Source organism: Glycine max, chromosome 18, assembly GCF_000004515.6.
Source record: "Glycine max cultivar Williams 82 chromosome 18, Glycine_max_v4.0, whole genome shotgun sequence".
Lineage (NCBI taxonomy): Eukaryota > Viridiplantae > Streptophyta > Magnoliopsida > Fabales > Fabaceae > Glycine > Glycine max.
In genome coordinates, this window is record NC_038254.2 from 14,018,772 (window position 1) to 14,035,295 (window position 16,524).

The following is a 16,524-nucleotide window of genomic DNA, read 5'->3' on the forward strand; positions in this document are numbered from 1 at the left end:
ATACAAATTTTGTTTTATATAAAAAATTTTGTTTTGTGTAAAAAATAATCTATATACAGTATAATTTTAATAATTTTGGTCCCTCCAAATTTTGTCATCTAGCTTCACTGCTGGTTATGCTGTTTGATTATTCATATAATCCTGATTATGATGTATCTATGGTTAAATGTATTCACTCGTTGTCCCTGATATTTAATTAAATGAAAAATAAACAAATTAAATGTATTCACTCGTTTCTAATTTTTCATTTAATTTTTATCTGCTGATTTTTATTAAAAAAAAGTTTAAATTTGTTTATTTATTTAAAAATTTAAGATACTATTAATTATTTTTATTATTATTATTATTATTATTATATTTGAATTAAATATCTAATTTATTTACTTTTTAAATATTTTATACACATATTATAAACAAGAAAATAATAATAATAATAATAATAATTTGGAGTTTAATTTCTTTGTTTTACATTATTAATAAATTAAAAATTATTATTATTATAACTTTTAAAATAATTATTATAAAAATTAATAAATTGATGATACATGACACACAATGGATGATTTGTCATTGATTAAGTAATAAAATCTTTTTACATCGTTGGCGTATGTATAATTTCAACGCTAATTTGTAATTAAATGTTTTACATTATTATTAATACTGTACATAAACATTAAAATTTATATAATTTAGTCTAAGTTTTAAATTAAAAAATTGAATTTTTTTTAATATAAACAAGAATATTTTTTTTTATTTTTTTTTAATCTTTTGTACACGCGGAATAATTCTATTTCTGAGAATTGGAAGTACAAAAATGTCAAACTGGTCCACAAGTGATCACTTCAACGGTTCATCGTCCACTAGATTGCAATAACGTGTACCCTTTCAACCGCACAATTCATCTACAAACCACAATTCTCAATTCTGCCACTTTGTTCATTCTACCTCATCATATCTTTCACCATTCTCTTATTTTCTAACCATATTTTTGTTTTCTCAATTTCCAAGGGACATTTGGATTCTTAGTTTTCACTTTTATACCATATTTCTTGAAACCTTGTGTTAAAAATTGTGTCCTTTTGAACTTCAATAACAATTTGGACTTTTTTGTAGTTTCATACCCACATACCCGTTGTTGGATTTGAACTGGTTTTACTTGCTCCATGGCTCTTCACATAAGCAGTGGTTGTTTTACTGTGATGTGTAATTCAAGAGTTCACAGAATAAGAGCTGTTGCTTCAGAGGGTTCTGCTACTCTTAATACAGTGGTGGAGGAGAAGGTGAAGTTGGGTGGCTCTGATTTGAAGGTGTCAGGGGTTGGAATTGGAGCTTGGTCTTGGGGTGATACCACTTACTGGAACAATTTTGAATGGAATGGTAACTTACCTTTTCTATTTTTTCTTTTCTTTTTAGGGGTGGTATATGATTTTTTTTCTTTTGAAAATATCACAATTTTTAGATTTATTCTCTATGAAAAAATTATTCATTTTTAATCTTTATATCTAACAGAATGATATATGATATTAGTCCACAGTAAAAACATATGTAATAAATAATTAAGGAGTAAATAGTGTTAGTACTAAAAGCTTTTTCCACTTTCATCCAATTACAAATTGTCAAGTATGATAAGTTGTTTGTTGACTTTTGCTATAATGATCTTAAAAGGTCATATTTACTGTAGTTTCAAATTGGTTGACAGTGACTGTTTTTTACACTGACTTTGCATAGATATTAGACTCAATTTGATATTTTTAGGATAAAAAGCATAATTTAATTTTTTTTTATCACTCTATCAATGGTCAATGATGGGGGCGGAGAGTTGCACATACCATGAAAATAGCTTTCAGTGTTAAATTGTCTACTGATTTTCAAACCTATGTGATTGTTGGATTGTACAACAATTCCCATCCATTTTGGTGGGGTGGGGAAGTTGACAGCAATTGGACGATTGTGCGTATAGCAAGATATTCCTGTTGTCTGTCTATATTCTTGGTAGTCATAGTAGTAATTTCTTTAATGAATCTTGGAAACTGATTTTGTTACAAAGCTTCTATTTGTCTGTGTTTCTATTGGAATTTTATTTGATCCTTGTTTTAAATGTATATTTCTACTCAAGGTGTCATTAGAGGCTATGATATATAAAAGTTGCCGAATTGAGACACCATGAAGTGTCCTCTTTTCTGTCAGATAAATATGTATGGTGTTTAGAGTTGAATGGATTGAAATAGTTTCTAAATGGACATTATGGGATTATGAATGTATTAATGTTTGCTTTGTGTATTTGTAGATAGGAATGAGAAGGCTGCTAGAGCTGCTTTCAATACCAGTATTGATGGAGGTCTAACCTTTTTTGACACTGCTGAAGTCTATGGCTCTGGGGTGAGTGTGAAGTTTAACTTGAATTCTTTGATGAGAGTAAATTCACCAAAGATGTTCCTCTTTTCAGCTTGCTTTAGGAGCCATAAATTCTGAGGTTCTTCTTGGAAGGTATGAGCTTAGATGATTTTCATATGCAGTTTGTAGTTAAGAAAGGTTCACATTGATGCTTCCATATGTTTGTTATCTGCAGATATATTAAGGAAAGAAAAGAAAAGGATCCAGAGGTTGAGATTGAAGTAGCAACCAAGTTTGCTGCACTGCCGTGGAGATTTGGCCGTCAAAGTGTTCTCAATGCCCTTAAAGATTCCCTTTGTCGACTAGGACTGACTTCAGTGGATCTTTATCAGCTACATTGGTCAGTACTTTATGAGCCTGTCGAATGATATTATTTTATCTGATAACACTTTGTTGATAATGTAATTTCTTGCTTTTCAGGCCTGGAGTTTGGGGAAATGAAGGTTGCTCAGTGTAGCAAAGTTATTTCATGAACCATTCATTTAAAAAGGCTCATGGAATCAGATGTCTATTTTCTTATTCAATGTCAGATTAAGAGAACGCTTAGTTCCTCAATTAATTAATTTTCAGGGTATATTGATGGTCTGGGAGATGCTGTTGAGAAGGGACTTGTGAAGGCCGTTGGAGTTTCAAACTATAGTGGTAATTCTTTATTACTATTATCTGTCTTGAAGTCTTCAATATTGTGCAAAACCATGTATCAGTTCTACCGAGAAAAGGGTAATTCCCTTAATGTATAACAGCTTAATGTGCTAAGATGAATGTTTGATACATTTTTTAGTAAGAACATAATTAGATTGATGATTAATATTATTAAGGTTTATCAGAGATGGGATATATAGAGAATCAAATAACTGTTGGGAGAGATCCTGACCTTTCAAACAGCCTGAGACACTCTGTATTTCCTATTTTTATGTTGTTTCTGTAGAGAGTGAGGAAGAGTTCTACTAATTATGTTCAAACCTGCCACTGTTATTGGTATACACTATATATATATAGCAGAATTTCAATAAGAAAATATTGGTTACTAGTTCTGGTTCAGTTCTATCACCAAAAATATTTAACATCTTTTTTTTTTCAATAATTAGAGAAGCGACTCCGTGAGGCTTATGAGAAGCTTAAGAAGAGAGGTATTCCATTAGCTACAAACCAAGTAAACTACAGCCTCATCTACCGGGCCCCTGAAGAAAATGGTGTAAAGGCTGCCTGTGATGAACTTGGGATAACAATAATTGCATATTCACCAATTGCTCAAGGTGAACTCCTTTTCATTATTGGATATGTTTGGTATGTCTATTTTATAATTTTTTTAAATTTTTTTAAATTTAACATATCTGCCAAAACCAGAGGCATAACAAAATCATATATGAATTAAAATCCAACACATTAAAGTTTAGTTACTTAAAGATAGCATAAAATTTGGTTTACAGAAACTCGAGACAAGGAAACCTCTGACATGAAACATAGGCACTTTATTTTTTATGCTTGAAATAATGAAGCACCCCTCTTTTAGGATTTTGTCTTTTCTACGCCTAACTTTTTCATGAATTATTATTATTATTATTATTTTCAGAATTCGTGGATTTTCAAACTCTAGTTTTAACAATTTGTGCTGGTGCAGAGTAAACTTGACTTACAAACACTCAAATTCGCAAGAGTTAACCTATTTCAAAAAAATATTTGGAAAAATAATACCTAAGCATAATAAGCATATGCATATCTATAATAATATTCCAACTCCATACAATGAAATTTTTATAGTTCATACCAAATATCCTTATTTAAACAGGTGTTCTGATACTTACCTAATAAATTCCAACTCCATGCAATGAAATTTGCTAATGCAATATCCTTATCTTAAACAGGTGCTCTCACTGGAAAGTATACTCCTGATAAACCACCAAGTGGGCCAAGGGGCAGAATTTATACTCCAGAATTCCTAACAAAGGTACTGCTCTTCTGATATTTACAGATCTAATAACCTACAACCTCATTATTTACTTCTTCAAGGTGTATTTATTTTGCAGCTCCAACCTTTGCTGAACAAGATCAGTGAAATAGGGGAGAAGTATGATAAAACTCCAACACAGGTTCATGCTGCTCCTTAATTTCATTATATAAGTTGAACATTTGAATATTGGTATAGTGTTCGTTTCAGCCTGCTTTGACAGTGTAGGGAAGACACTAGAACACACTTCATATGCTACCACCAGACTTGAATATCAGAAACTTGGATTTGACTATTCTACAGTGAATAAGTGTGTAAAGTAAAAATAAAAAAAAAAGGTGTATTTGTATCCACTCTTGATTTATACTAATAGGTTTAGTTTATGAACTACTTTAATTCATATCAAGGGTGGATGTATCCTTAATTTTTCACTTTACGCATTTTCTCACTTTAGAGAAGTTAGATTCTATAAACTAATAAGATCAAGCATGGCCATGGTCCTCACATTTTAAACATGTGAATTTAATCCTTCCTCTCTAAGAATTTATCATGTTTTAAAAGTTAGGAGAGACTAATTAACCTGTCAAACACGTGGATTTAAAGTTTGAGGACTGAATTTATCAATATGAAGGTATAGGGACTCTGACCACATTTGATCGAAAATATAGGGACTAAAGATCCTTATGAATAGTGATTTTGTCTTCTCCACAATTCAACCAAGCCTTATATAACATAGAATCTGTTATGATAGTTTCAGATCAAAACCAAAATATATTCCTTTTGGCACATTTCCTAGGCCACAAATTTTATAACACACCAAATTGTTCTTGTCAGGTATCCCTGAACTGGCTGGTAGCACAAGGCAATGTTGTGCCAATTCCAGGAGCCAAGACAGCAGAACAAGCTGAGGAATTCAGAGGTGCACTTGGCTGGAGACTAACTGATGAAGAGGTAGCTGAGCTGCGTAGTGTGGCTTCAGAAATTAAACCTGTTATAGGTTTTCCAGTTGAAAAACTCTAGAATATAGCATGCACCTTCTAAATCAAATGTAAAGATGTATCTGTTTATGGATATAGCTCTTGTTATTATTAATTATTTATTTTGCAAAATACATAATATGGTTCTTTTATATGAATTATTTAAAGGTTTACTTTATTTAATTTCTTATAATTTTATTTCCTATACTATATAATATGATTTTTTTTTAAAAATATTACTAGTTTCTTTTCAGTTGGACCAATAAAGATGTGTTTAAATAAACAGTTTAATTAATTACTTATTCAATAAGCTTCTATTACATGAGTACTTGTGTCATAAATTTACTTATCAAACTTATTGAAATAAGTTTTAAAAAATATTTTATTTAATAAATTTTAATTAAAATAAGTTTATAATTCCTTTAAACTTATTTAAATTCAAGGCATTAGAATAAGTTTGTAAGAATTATAAGCTATTTTTACAAGTTCAAGTAATAAATCAATGCCTTCGTTATTTGAATGACCAATTCAATTTTGGAAACATCGGTTCAAAGTATTTATTCATATATATATATATATATATATATATATATATATATATATATATATATATAAATATATATAAATTAAATAATTTTTTTTTATTTTGTATATTCCGTTCTTTACAAAATAAAAATTGCTATTTGGTGTCTTATCTAATTTATATTTTACATATTCGATTTTCTTTGTGTTTAAATAAAATTATTTATTTTTACATAATTTTTCCGCTATCATAATTCAACTTTCAAATTTATTTATTGTAAGTAATCAACTGAAAAGAAAAATAATTGACATGTATACTTTTAAGTATTATTATTAATTTATTAATTATTATTAAAATAAAAAGTAAGACTGAGTCAACTCTTGATACAAAACTATTATTAACGAGAAAGTCTTCTTTATATCCCCTTCATGTGTTGCATATCAAACCAACACTGTTTGTAACTCGAATATGCGCTATGAATTCCTTCTTCTTCTTCGTTGCAATTATCATTTTAACTGTGCATTTTAATTTTTTTTAGACTATAATATTTAATATAATATTTTATATTAAATTTAATATTTTCTTTAACTAATTTCTTATAAATTTTTATTAACTTATTATTCAATTTTATATAATATATATATATATATATTTAATTATTACAAATTTAATCAAAGTTTAATATTATAATTAAATTAATTAGCCCTGAATTAATATTTTTACTATTTAACTTTAAAATATTAAAAAAATGACCATGATATAGGTGTAAAGAAATTACCAGTTTTATGTTCATAATTAATCTTTATCAAAAAATTTATTTTATCAATTTTAATAAGATTTTTTTTCAATTATATTTTTTTGATTCGCAAAATTTTAGGATAATTTCACCGACAGAAATATATTGCATGGTAAAAATATTAAACGAATTTTTCCAGTCATATCCGATCATAAATTGTAACAATAATTTCATGTATGCCCTTATGGGTACATGCAAGGAAGGGTAGTGCAACCGTGCCCATGAACAATGGAAACCTATGTCAGATCCACATTCGTTTGTAACACAACAATTTCTTACAAGTAGAAGAATATTTGGAGTTAAGTGTTTCCTAGTTGATAATAATCTAATTATTACAATAATACACGTGGAAATTCTGAGGCTGCAAAATAGTATTATTATTAAAATATCAGATAGGTTCTTGGTGTTTTGATATAATTTGAAGATGCATGAGAGCCACATCTTTTTCTGACAGCAGTGTCCCTTATCATTTCCCCAATGGAAACACAGCTTGTCACTGCCAAGTGGCATCTTCCTCCACGAAACTTGAGATAGCACCCACCATGTGCTTCAAGCTTTAGATTTCCTTTCGTTTTAAATACTACTCCAGATAAGCATATTTGGTACTTCATATCTTAATGCTACTATCAGTGATCAGATTAGCATTATATCTTTCTACACATTTTTCTATAGTTTTCTATTATTTTATAAAAATATTAAATAAGAAATAGGCCAAATATTTATTTGACCCTGTATCACACCGTTAAAAATATTTAGATAACAACGAGTCACAAAACAAAAAATAATTTCATCATTCACAATCCCAAATACTTTTTCCTCAAATTTAAAATCACAAACCCTAATCACATCGTCTTTCAAATCACCATCAAATCCTCCAATTACCTCCCCTGAATCGTAGATTTTGATTCCTACAAGCCTGTTTCACGCACCAACATCTTTGGCTTCGATGGTCTCCAGTACGATTTCAGAGCCATCAGTGTGGCTTGCATGATCTGCTATCTCCTTCGTGATTTTGGGTGACGCGGAGTATTGTTCTGCGATGTGGAGAGCAGATATGTGATGGAAGTTAGCGGCGACACAAGACTCGCAACGACCACAATGCACCCAGATTTACAAAACCTAGATCTCGTTTTTTCTGGTTGGGAAGAAAACGATCAAAATGAACGGCATCATCCAAGGCTCCAAACATTCGATTCCCCCTTTCAAATTCCATCATCCCCAAAGATTAATTTGTTGTCTCTGTTGAGCATCAATGATGAGCAATTCCATTAAGTTGATTTTCTTCGTTGATTTATGTTTAGTAGACTTTCTGGCAGCAGAGAGGAGGAAGGAGGGGGGGAGCACATGTAGCGGAGGTTGAAGTGGAGGAGGAAGCATCCGTTATTTTGCGGCTACTTTTAACCGTTAATATGTTTATTTTATTAACAGCTTTAACCTTGCACCAACGGAAAGATGAATTTCAATATCTTAGATAAATAAAGGTTAAATTAGTTATTTGTTGTCTATAATTTCATAATTTTTATATTTTTAATTCTTATAGTTTAAAAATAATTCTTTTTGTTATAATTTATAATTTAATTTTTTTTTTTACGTTTTTGTAGTTTAAAAATGTTATTTTTAATCCGTATAGTTTGTATTTTAATTAGTTGTTATTAAAAAAATATAAAAATAATTAACTACAAATTAGTTATAAATTATTAACTATTTTTTTATTACAAATTATCTTGATATAAATTAGTTACAAATTATTTGCTAATATTTTTATAGTTAATTGTAATTGATAATATTATTCATATTTTGATGATAAGGACTAAAATGAAATTAAAATATAAAGTATAGAAACTAAAAATGTCATTTTTAAACTGTAGGGACGGGAATTAAAATGCAAATTATAAAGATAAAAAAAATCACTTTCAAAATTACGGGGACTAAAAGAGAATTAAAATGTAAACTATAGGGATTAAAAAAATCACTTTCAAATTATAGGAACTAAAAAGGTAAAAATCATAAAATTATAGAGACCAAAATTTAACCATAAATAAATAAATGATAATACTAAACTTTTTAAAAGATAAATAATCAAATTAAATCAAATAATTAAGATAAAATATTAAATATATTATTTAATTTTAAAAATTAAAATCTATTTAATACTTATTATATAAAAAACAAATTGAAAAATATTATAGAAAAATCAATAAATATTTATATTAATATTATGATGATAATAATTCTAATCTGAAGTAAACTTCGAATCCCTTCTTGAAAAATTAGATGATCTATGCGTTAACATATAAGACTATATAACCATATCTTAATTCATTAAAATATAATTTAATTAAAATGTATAATTTTTTAACAATTAAAACAAAATAGTTTATCGAGTTTAATTTTGATATATTTTTAATGAAAAATTTAATTAATTATAAATTAATTTAAATATGATCTTTAAAATAATTATTGTAGAAGTTAATTATCTTCAGTTATATAAAAGTTTAAGATTAAATGATAATACAAAAAACTCTACTTAATTCCAGTTCAAATTTGGTTTACATTCTTAAACGTTAGTAATGTATTTATTTATGATTAAATCTGTTGAATTTTTTGTAATTATTTTTTATTATTAATAGCCGTCAACTGGTCCCATGCTCATTTATTCCCATGTAGCCATGTTTTTGTCGCAGTTGAGAAGCACAAGAAGCACCATTTCACCTTAGGAATTTTGCTCATTCTCTCTCCATGTGTTGATGTCACTGTCTTTATTGCTGTTAAAACTCTTCTATATACTACTTTGTTCTCACACTTCGGACACACTTGTGGAGAGAGCAAGAGACAGAGAGAAAGAGAGAACAAACAAGGAGCTTCTGTTTCTAGCTTCTAGCAACCTTCTTAGTTCAACAACACAAAGTCAGAAAAATCTATAAGCCTTTGTACTTAGCTCAGGTGGGGTTCTTCTTTTTTCTGCTCCTTGTCTTAATGTGATTGCTGGAAATACTAATGGCAATAATTAAAGTGAAAAAAGAAGTTTCATCATTTTCTATGTCTTTCATTTGTCAAAGTGTTTGTTTATTTTTGGTTTTGGGAATTGTTTTTCTTTGAGTTTGTGTTTGCTTATGAAACTTGTGGACTTAGTGCACAGCTTTCTGCAAGCAGGCTGTCTCAAAATTTGCCCAATTTGTTGGGTTTAATGTTTTGTTCAGATTCTTGTATTTCATTGTTTTTGTTTCTCTGAACTGGTAAATGTGCATGTACCTTCAAACTTTAACTGAGAGTTGAATTTCCCTTTTTGGTACCTTGAAATTTGAATTTTGGGTGACTTATTTATTCATAGTTCAGAATGGCAAAAACTATTCATGGTTCCACTTCATTGGTTTGCTTGTTCACTCTTCTTCTAGTAAAGTTCCACACATGACCCACTCAAAGTTTTTCTCTTTCAGTTTCTATTCCTTTTCTATTTTCAATTTAAAAATTGTTTATGCTTATTTGATTATTCAGTTTGCTGGTAAACAGATTATTTTATTCTTCTTTTAAGGCTGTGATCAAGGACTCAAAATCTGGCACTCAAAAGGGTCTTTGGTTTTGTTTTTCTATTATATTCAAAATCTAAAGTTATTTTCTTTTTTGTGCCAACAGACAACTGATTTGGTTAGCCATGAACAACAGTGTTCCTGATTGGAATTTTGGGAGTGATTCCTGTGTCACCACCACCAATCAAAAGAAGCCCATGATAGGGTGTGTGCAATTTATTTCTCTCAAAGCAGAATACTGTTCTTATTCCCAATTAACTCTGCTTAAATTGTAACAATCCATTTGGTCAATTATTCTACAGGGTGGACCAAGAGCTTGTAGAGCTTCAGTGGCAAAATGGCCAGGTAGTGATGCACAGCCAAACACACAGAAAACCGTTTGTGAATTCCATCACGCCGAGACCGCTTCGGAGGAATTTTCAATCAACATTAAGGACTAGTGAGCCATTTGGGAACTCAAGTAACTTGATTCAAGATGATGAGACAGTCTCATGGATCCAATACCCTCTTGAGGATCCATTGGAACAAGAGTTCTGTTCAAACCTTTTATCTGAACTGGCACCTTGTGAAGTTGAGTCCTATAAGCAAATCAAGCCATTTGAAGAGGGGAAGTTTACCAAATTGGATGCCTCTAGTACCCCCCATGTGACTGAAACTTCGCAATCACCTACCATGAAATCTTCCTCTTTTCAGGAATTCTCAGGAATTCCTATACCTGCTCCAAGATTCCATGTTTCTGATTCACCTCAGAAAAACAATAATGACTTGGGTGGATCATGTAAGGTCCAAAACTTCTCTCACTTTTCAGCACCTCTTAATGTTTCTTCAGCATCGGCTAACGCGCATTTTAGGGACAAAATTACTGGTAACATGTCAAAAAATGAGATTAGAGAGTGCTCATTGATGACAGTTGGATCAAGTTACTGTGGTAGCAATCACATCCCCCAAGATCCAGATGCAAGCAGGGCATCAAGCAATGGTGTCTGGACTACTACTTTATCCGCCGAGCCTGAAGCTGTTAGAGACCATGTGCCGAGAACAAGTCCTCAGAATGAAAAAGGGAAATCGGAGATGCTTGAACCAACTACAACTTCATCATCCGGTGGCTCAGGTAGTAGTCTTGGAAAAAATTGTTCGCTATCTACGAGAAACCAGGGCCAAAAAAGAAAAGGAATAGATGTGGAAGAATCTGAGGAGCAAAGTGAGGTGAAGCCTCCCTCTCTCTAGTTAGTTACCTTCATGATTAGATGCTGTTATTCTTTGGCGCTCTGAGCTATCACTTTATGTTTAATAGGACACAGAACTTAAATCAGCACTTGGAAACAAGTCATCTCAACGTGCAGGGTTGGCTCGAAGGAACCGCGCTGCTGAAGTGCATAATCTATCTGAAAGGGTGGGGTTTTTTGATGCATTTCTTGCGAAGTTAATGTCCATAAAATTTATTCTTACAAGTGGTAGTATTGCTTTATTGATGCAGAGAAGGAGAGACCGGATCAATGAGAAGATGAAGGCATTGCAACAACTCATACCTCACAGTAGCAAGGTTAGTTATCATAATGAGTGTGGACTATACTGTCATAAGTCACAATATGTTCTTTGGAGATGCATTCAGAGTCAGATAAAGCTGCAATTCTGATTCACTGACTGCTAGGTTTAAAAGTGATACAGTCAACAAGGAAGCTGTGAAATTTGCTTTTTTTAAAATAATTAAAAAAAGAATTAGTTGATTTTATAAGGAAAATGAAATCAGTACTGTTAAGATCCATATTTAGCATAAAACAATTGGACCAGATTTGAAAATACAATAATGAGAGAATTAGTCCAGTGAATAACACAGCATGCAAGTGCATGGAAATTGATTGTCTATTTTATGAGATTTAATCGTATATTGGTTTAAGAACTGAGTAAGGGGTGTTATTTGCAGACAGACAAAGCATCAATGTTGGAAGAGGCAATCGAATACTTGAAATCACTTCAGTTACAACTTCAGGTATATGTCCCACATAATATCTTGCATATGACTATTGTCTCACATTACAAACAACTGAAGTAAACAATTATGTTCTTGCTGCTAGCTAATGTGGATGGGATCTGGCATGGCACCAATTATGTTTCCAGGAATTCAGCACTATATGTCACAAATGGGTATGGGAATGGCTACACCGCCTTTCCCTCCTATTCACAATCCGATGCAATTACCGAGACTGCCGCTTGATCAGTCTGTATCTGCGTCTCAGACACCAAACCAGACATTAATGAGCCAAAATCCTATTTTGGGTGCCTTTAATTACCACAATCAGATGCAAAATCCAGCTCTTTCAGAGCAATATGCGCGTTACATGGGCTATCATCTTATGCAAAATGCCTCTCAGGTAATTAGTTTCTTTCAAGAGGAACTTATTTGCATTTTTTCCCGTCCTAAAACCCCTTATGCCTTCTTGATAAGTTCTCCATAGTTCAACTATTGAAATTAATTTTCCTTGTTTTTTGCAGCCAATGAATGTATTCAGATATGGTCCCCAGGGGGTACGGCATAGTCAAACAATGATTACACCCAGCAACAGCAGTGGAAACATGAGTGGAGCAGCAAATATTGATGAGGCTGTGAGTGGCAAAATGGGTAAGCCACTTACATTCTTCACCTTGCTTTGGCTAACAACAAAATGAGGATACCACCTCAATTATATGGAGAAGTTGTACCTTTTACCTGTTGGTAAACAGATGGTGACAAACAGACACTAACTTGTCACCATGTAAACAGCTAAAAAACCTTTTTAAACAATCAATTGTTCTTTGGCTATGATAATAAATAACTTACTTGAATAATACTTGCTCTCTAAGCATTTTGCACTGGCATATTAAATGTTATTATGCTAATGATTTTTGCTGTTGCATAGCTCTTTATGAATGGATGCAAGAATTGGTCTCATTTTTCTCTGCTATATTCTTTTTTATATTCCAGATTATATCATCATTATAAGTTTCACATTGCATAACTTCTATTGAGTGTTTAATTTCAGTAATACCTAAACACAAATTATTCAACTCCATTTCATGGCATTCTACAGTTCTATATTTTATCATTCCTACCTTTTATAGAAAAACGATCTTGTAGTTAAAATCCACTCTTTTATCTTGAGAATTCTGATAATATAATTTTCATTAACAATTTTTACTTGTCATTGTTCACAGGTTAATTAGTTTCAAAGCATGCTTTTGAGTACCTATGGCGTAACTAACAAGATAATTGCAAGATGATAGAAGCCCTTGTAAGGCTTGTATGCTTTCACAATATGTCTGCCTGTTCATACAGTGGCTGATCTACAGTTATGTGAGGGTCTAGGGTCAGCACTTGTACTTCCTTATTTTTTTAAAAATTAATTAAATTTGTAAATAAAATTTTATACTTTTATATTTTATTTCATCTATATTTATATAATTGAACCCACTGATTTTATTTTTTATAATTTACATCCATCGATTTAAGGTTTTGGATCCGTCACTATGCTTATATATATATATATATATATATATATATATATATATATATATATATATATGAATCTATTGTACAATATTGTCCAAACCCGAAGCATCAAGAATGGGGTAAAAAAAAAGTTGAGATCTAGAGGTGAATACCTCAAGAAAAATCGGTAGCCATGCTACGCTATAATAAATTAAATGTACAGAAATTAGTTTCTGGTAAAAGGGGCTGGCTACCTTAAAAGTAATACAGTTGTTCTTTTCTTATCATGCATAATTACTTTATTAATTGCTTGGACACTGATATATGAAAGGATCCTCCTTTTATTTATGTTAGATGGAACATAACATAATATATTTGTGTGGATTTTCTTATGCTGATGTGCATAAGCACACTAAAGGCAGGTCTATAATTTGTAGTATGTGAGCCACTCATTGTTTGAGATGTAATAATTAGTTACTCTGAAAGGACTTAAATTAAGATGCATCCCTAGCCTATAGCATGATACCTTTTGATCGAGAAGATTTATTCAACTAGATTAGGTCATCTTTTTTTCCTTGTTTTTCTATAGCTTACATGATGTCCTAGCCTCCTAGGGTGCTTGCATGACCAAAGCATAAGATTTTACCAAAACCAATATGTTGGGTGAGCATGCATAAACTTGAAAAGGTTAGGTGATGCATGATTAATTACTCCTTTAGTCATTTCTTTCTCTCAACTAGAAGAAATCACTTCCTCATCGTTTTTCTGCTGTCGTCAGATAGTAATTATTCACAGGGTGAATGCTGAACTTTTACATTTTTTTTTTTAAATTATCATGAAAAAGTGTCATGAAAATTGAATATGTACCTTCCACTTTGTGAGTGATGGTTTATCTATAGTCAAACTGCAAATAAATGTTGGAGTGGTCCCCTGCATCAAAATTAAAGGTAGTCTACTAACTGCTAAAATTTGTATACCACTAAGTATTTGTACCAAGTTGTTTATCTTGTCATGGGACCTCAAAAATAGACACTTGCTCAATCAATGAGTTATTGCCGCGACCGCGGTCCCCTCGATCGGAATAGCCATGAAAACTAACTAGGCACAACTCACTTTGAAACCTGTGGTCATGGTTTTGTTACATATCATAATCCATACTTTATGACTCCATTTGCACATGTCTCCTCCAATTTGCTATGTTCCTTCTTCATTAGCTTCTCCTTTTTCTACTTTCCAGGTTCTTCCACCTTTAACTATAATAGCACTCAGCATCTAATCAAACATCCTTAATTGGAGGGTTTGGATGGTGGAATCAACCCTGAAAGCGCCAAGATATGTATATATACTTCAAATTTGTGTAGTATGGTGGCCATGCAATTTATATCAAATGAAGAGTTTTGTTGTTAAGATTGTAGTAGACAGGTCCTTCATTATGGCCAGTTTTGTTCTCAGCTCATTATGTCCCATCAGGTAGAGCAATTTGGGCTGTTTGTAGATCTGGGAAAGTAACATGATGAGCTATGTTTTTTGGCTGAAATAGGCAATCATTGTGTCTCAACTTAGCAAGAGAACAGTTATGAATTTAACCACTATACACTTAAAAAGTGTAAAAACTTTTATATTCTCAACCAATTGTTGATTTAATTTTTACAATAATTATAATATTTTCAGTATGATAGTTTGTAATTAGATTAAAGTGTAAATTTCAGTATATAAGCTACTTTCTCAACCGTTAATTTTGTTCAATGTCATAAACTATAAACTAAGTGATTCATATTTTGTGTCTCCTCCCTCTTCACTAGAAACAATTCAATTCATTCAATAGTTAATTACTTCACTAACAAACAACTAACATCAGCATAAGCAAACCAGTATACCTGTCTCTATTAAGACTCTCATACGAAATGCCCCACATAATTTTTTTCCCCTCTTAAAAATGTTACTTGTGAAGTTGTATACACTAAAACAATATATCATTAAAGTATTCCAATAGCATCCATATGCACATAAATTAACAAGAGAAATTGTTAGCAACACATTGTATAATGCACCTTTTTTCGACACATTTTATTATTTGGGCCGGGGAAATTATGTGGAGCCCACTATAAAAATGTTGATCTCACGTCATCTAATAGTCTCATTTATTATCCAATGACGTCATATATGTTTTACTATTGACTATTGAGTGAAATAATGTAGAGTACATCAAATAACATGGATCTCACTGTATATTAATTTATGAATCTTTCAGGTTTTTTCATAAAGATACGAACTAATGACCGAAACAATTTTATTAAATTATCTTTATTATTTGTTAACTTAATGAATCTTTAAGGTCTTCTCATTAAGAGAAGAAAAAACTAAATAAATTAATGACCAAAACAATTTTATGAAATTGTCTTTATTATTTATTCTGTATCAGTTTTTTTTTCTTACTATGATGACAACAAAATTGGAATTTAGAACCTTGAACAACTATCCAGAGTTGATTTTTCATTGAATAAAATATTTAGTACTTCATTGAAAACCTAAAATGCCATTAAATATGATTGTGTGTGTATGTGTTTCAACATCACTTGTTTTGAAATAGGAATAATTTTCATATGAACTCCAATCAATAGTAAATAGTGTTAAAAAATAGTATATTAGGAATGTATTAATAATATTACTCTTATATTAATAAAGTATTCTCTTAATTAAATCTGCCCAATTAAAAAGTAAGATAAAAAAAGGCAAAAGGCATTAAAGAGTAACTTTTGGTGAAAGAAAAAAGTTTTCAAGGTGGGGAAATATGATATATCTAGAAATACTGTTAACTTTCATTCTTATCCTACACTTTAAAATCACATGCCTTCTTCCACAGCTTGAGTTTGTGATATGACATTCTTATCTT

At 30.9% G+C, this 16,524-nt stretch overlaps 2 protein-coding genes across 5 annotated transcripts; both read left to right on the forward strand.

The window, feature by feature from the left end:
* The first annotated feature begins 824 nt into the window (after positions 1 to 824).
* On the forward strand, positions 825 to 5,502 carry LOC100783464 (uncharacterized oxidoreductase At1g06690, chloroplastic). Of its 2 annotated transcripts, none has more exons than XM_003551897.4 (10): positions 825 to 1,377; positions 2,288 to 2,379; positions 2,447 to 2,487; positions 2,570 to 2,734; positions 2,815 to 2,837; positions 2,965 to 3,036; positions 3,483 to 3,650; positions 4,260 to 4,342; positions 4,422 to 4,484; positions 5,177 to 5,502. In XM_003551897.4, exons 1-10 carry the CDS (start codon positions 1,164 to 1,166, stop codon positions 5,360 to 5,362), a joined length of 1,107 nt encoding a protein of 368 aa, XP_003551945.1. In that variant the 5' UTR covers positions 825 to 1,163; the 3' UTR covers positions 5,363 to 5,502. The 2 variants fall into 2 exon arrangements, with proteins under 2 accessions (XP_003551945.1, XP_040868178.1); XM_041012244.1 differs by having other exon boundaries at positions 837 to 1,377; positions 2,292 to 2,379.
* A 3,812-nt stretch (positions 5,503 to 9,314) lies between these two features.
* LOC100784531 (transcription factor PIF4) lies at positions 9,315 to 15,320 on the forward strand. 3 transcript variants are annotated; one of them, XM_041012246.1, is made up of 10 exons: positions 9,319 to 9,581; positions 10,272 to 10,370; positions 10,468 to 11,371; positions 11,460 to 11,558; positions 11,643 to 11,708; positions 12,090 to 12,155; positions 12,241 to 12,537; positions 12,659 to 12,785; positions 13,358 to 13,509; positions 14,869 to 15,320. In XM_041012246.1, the coding sequence occupies exons 2-9, from the start codon at positions 10,291 to 10,293 to the stop codon at positions 13,360 to 13,362; spliced, it is 1,644 nt and encodes a 547-aa protein (XP_040868180.1). In that variant the 5' UTR covers positions 9,319 to 9,581; positions 10,272 to 10,290; the 3' UTR covers positions 13,363 to 13,509; positions 14,869 to 15,320. The 3 variants fall into 3 exon arrangements, with proteins under 3 accessions (XP_040868181.1, XP_040868179.1, XP_040868180.1); XM_041012247.1 differs by lacking the exons at positions 13,358 to 13,509; positions 14,869 to 15,320 and having other exon boundaries at positions 9,315 to 9,581; positions 12,284 to 12,537; XM_041012245.1 differs by lacking the exon at positions 14,869 to 15,320 and having other exon boundaries at positions 9,316 to 9,581; positions 11,460 to 11,708; positions 13,358 to 13,642.
* The last annotated feature ends 1,204 nt before the right edge of the window (positions 15,321 to 16,524 follow it).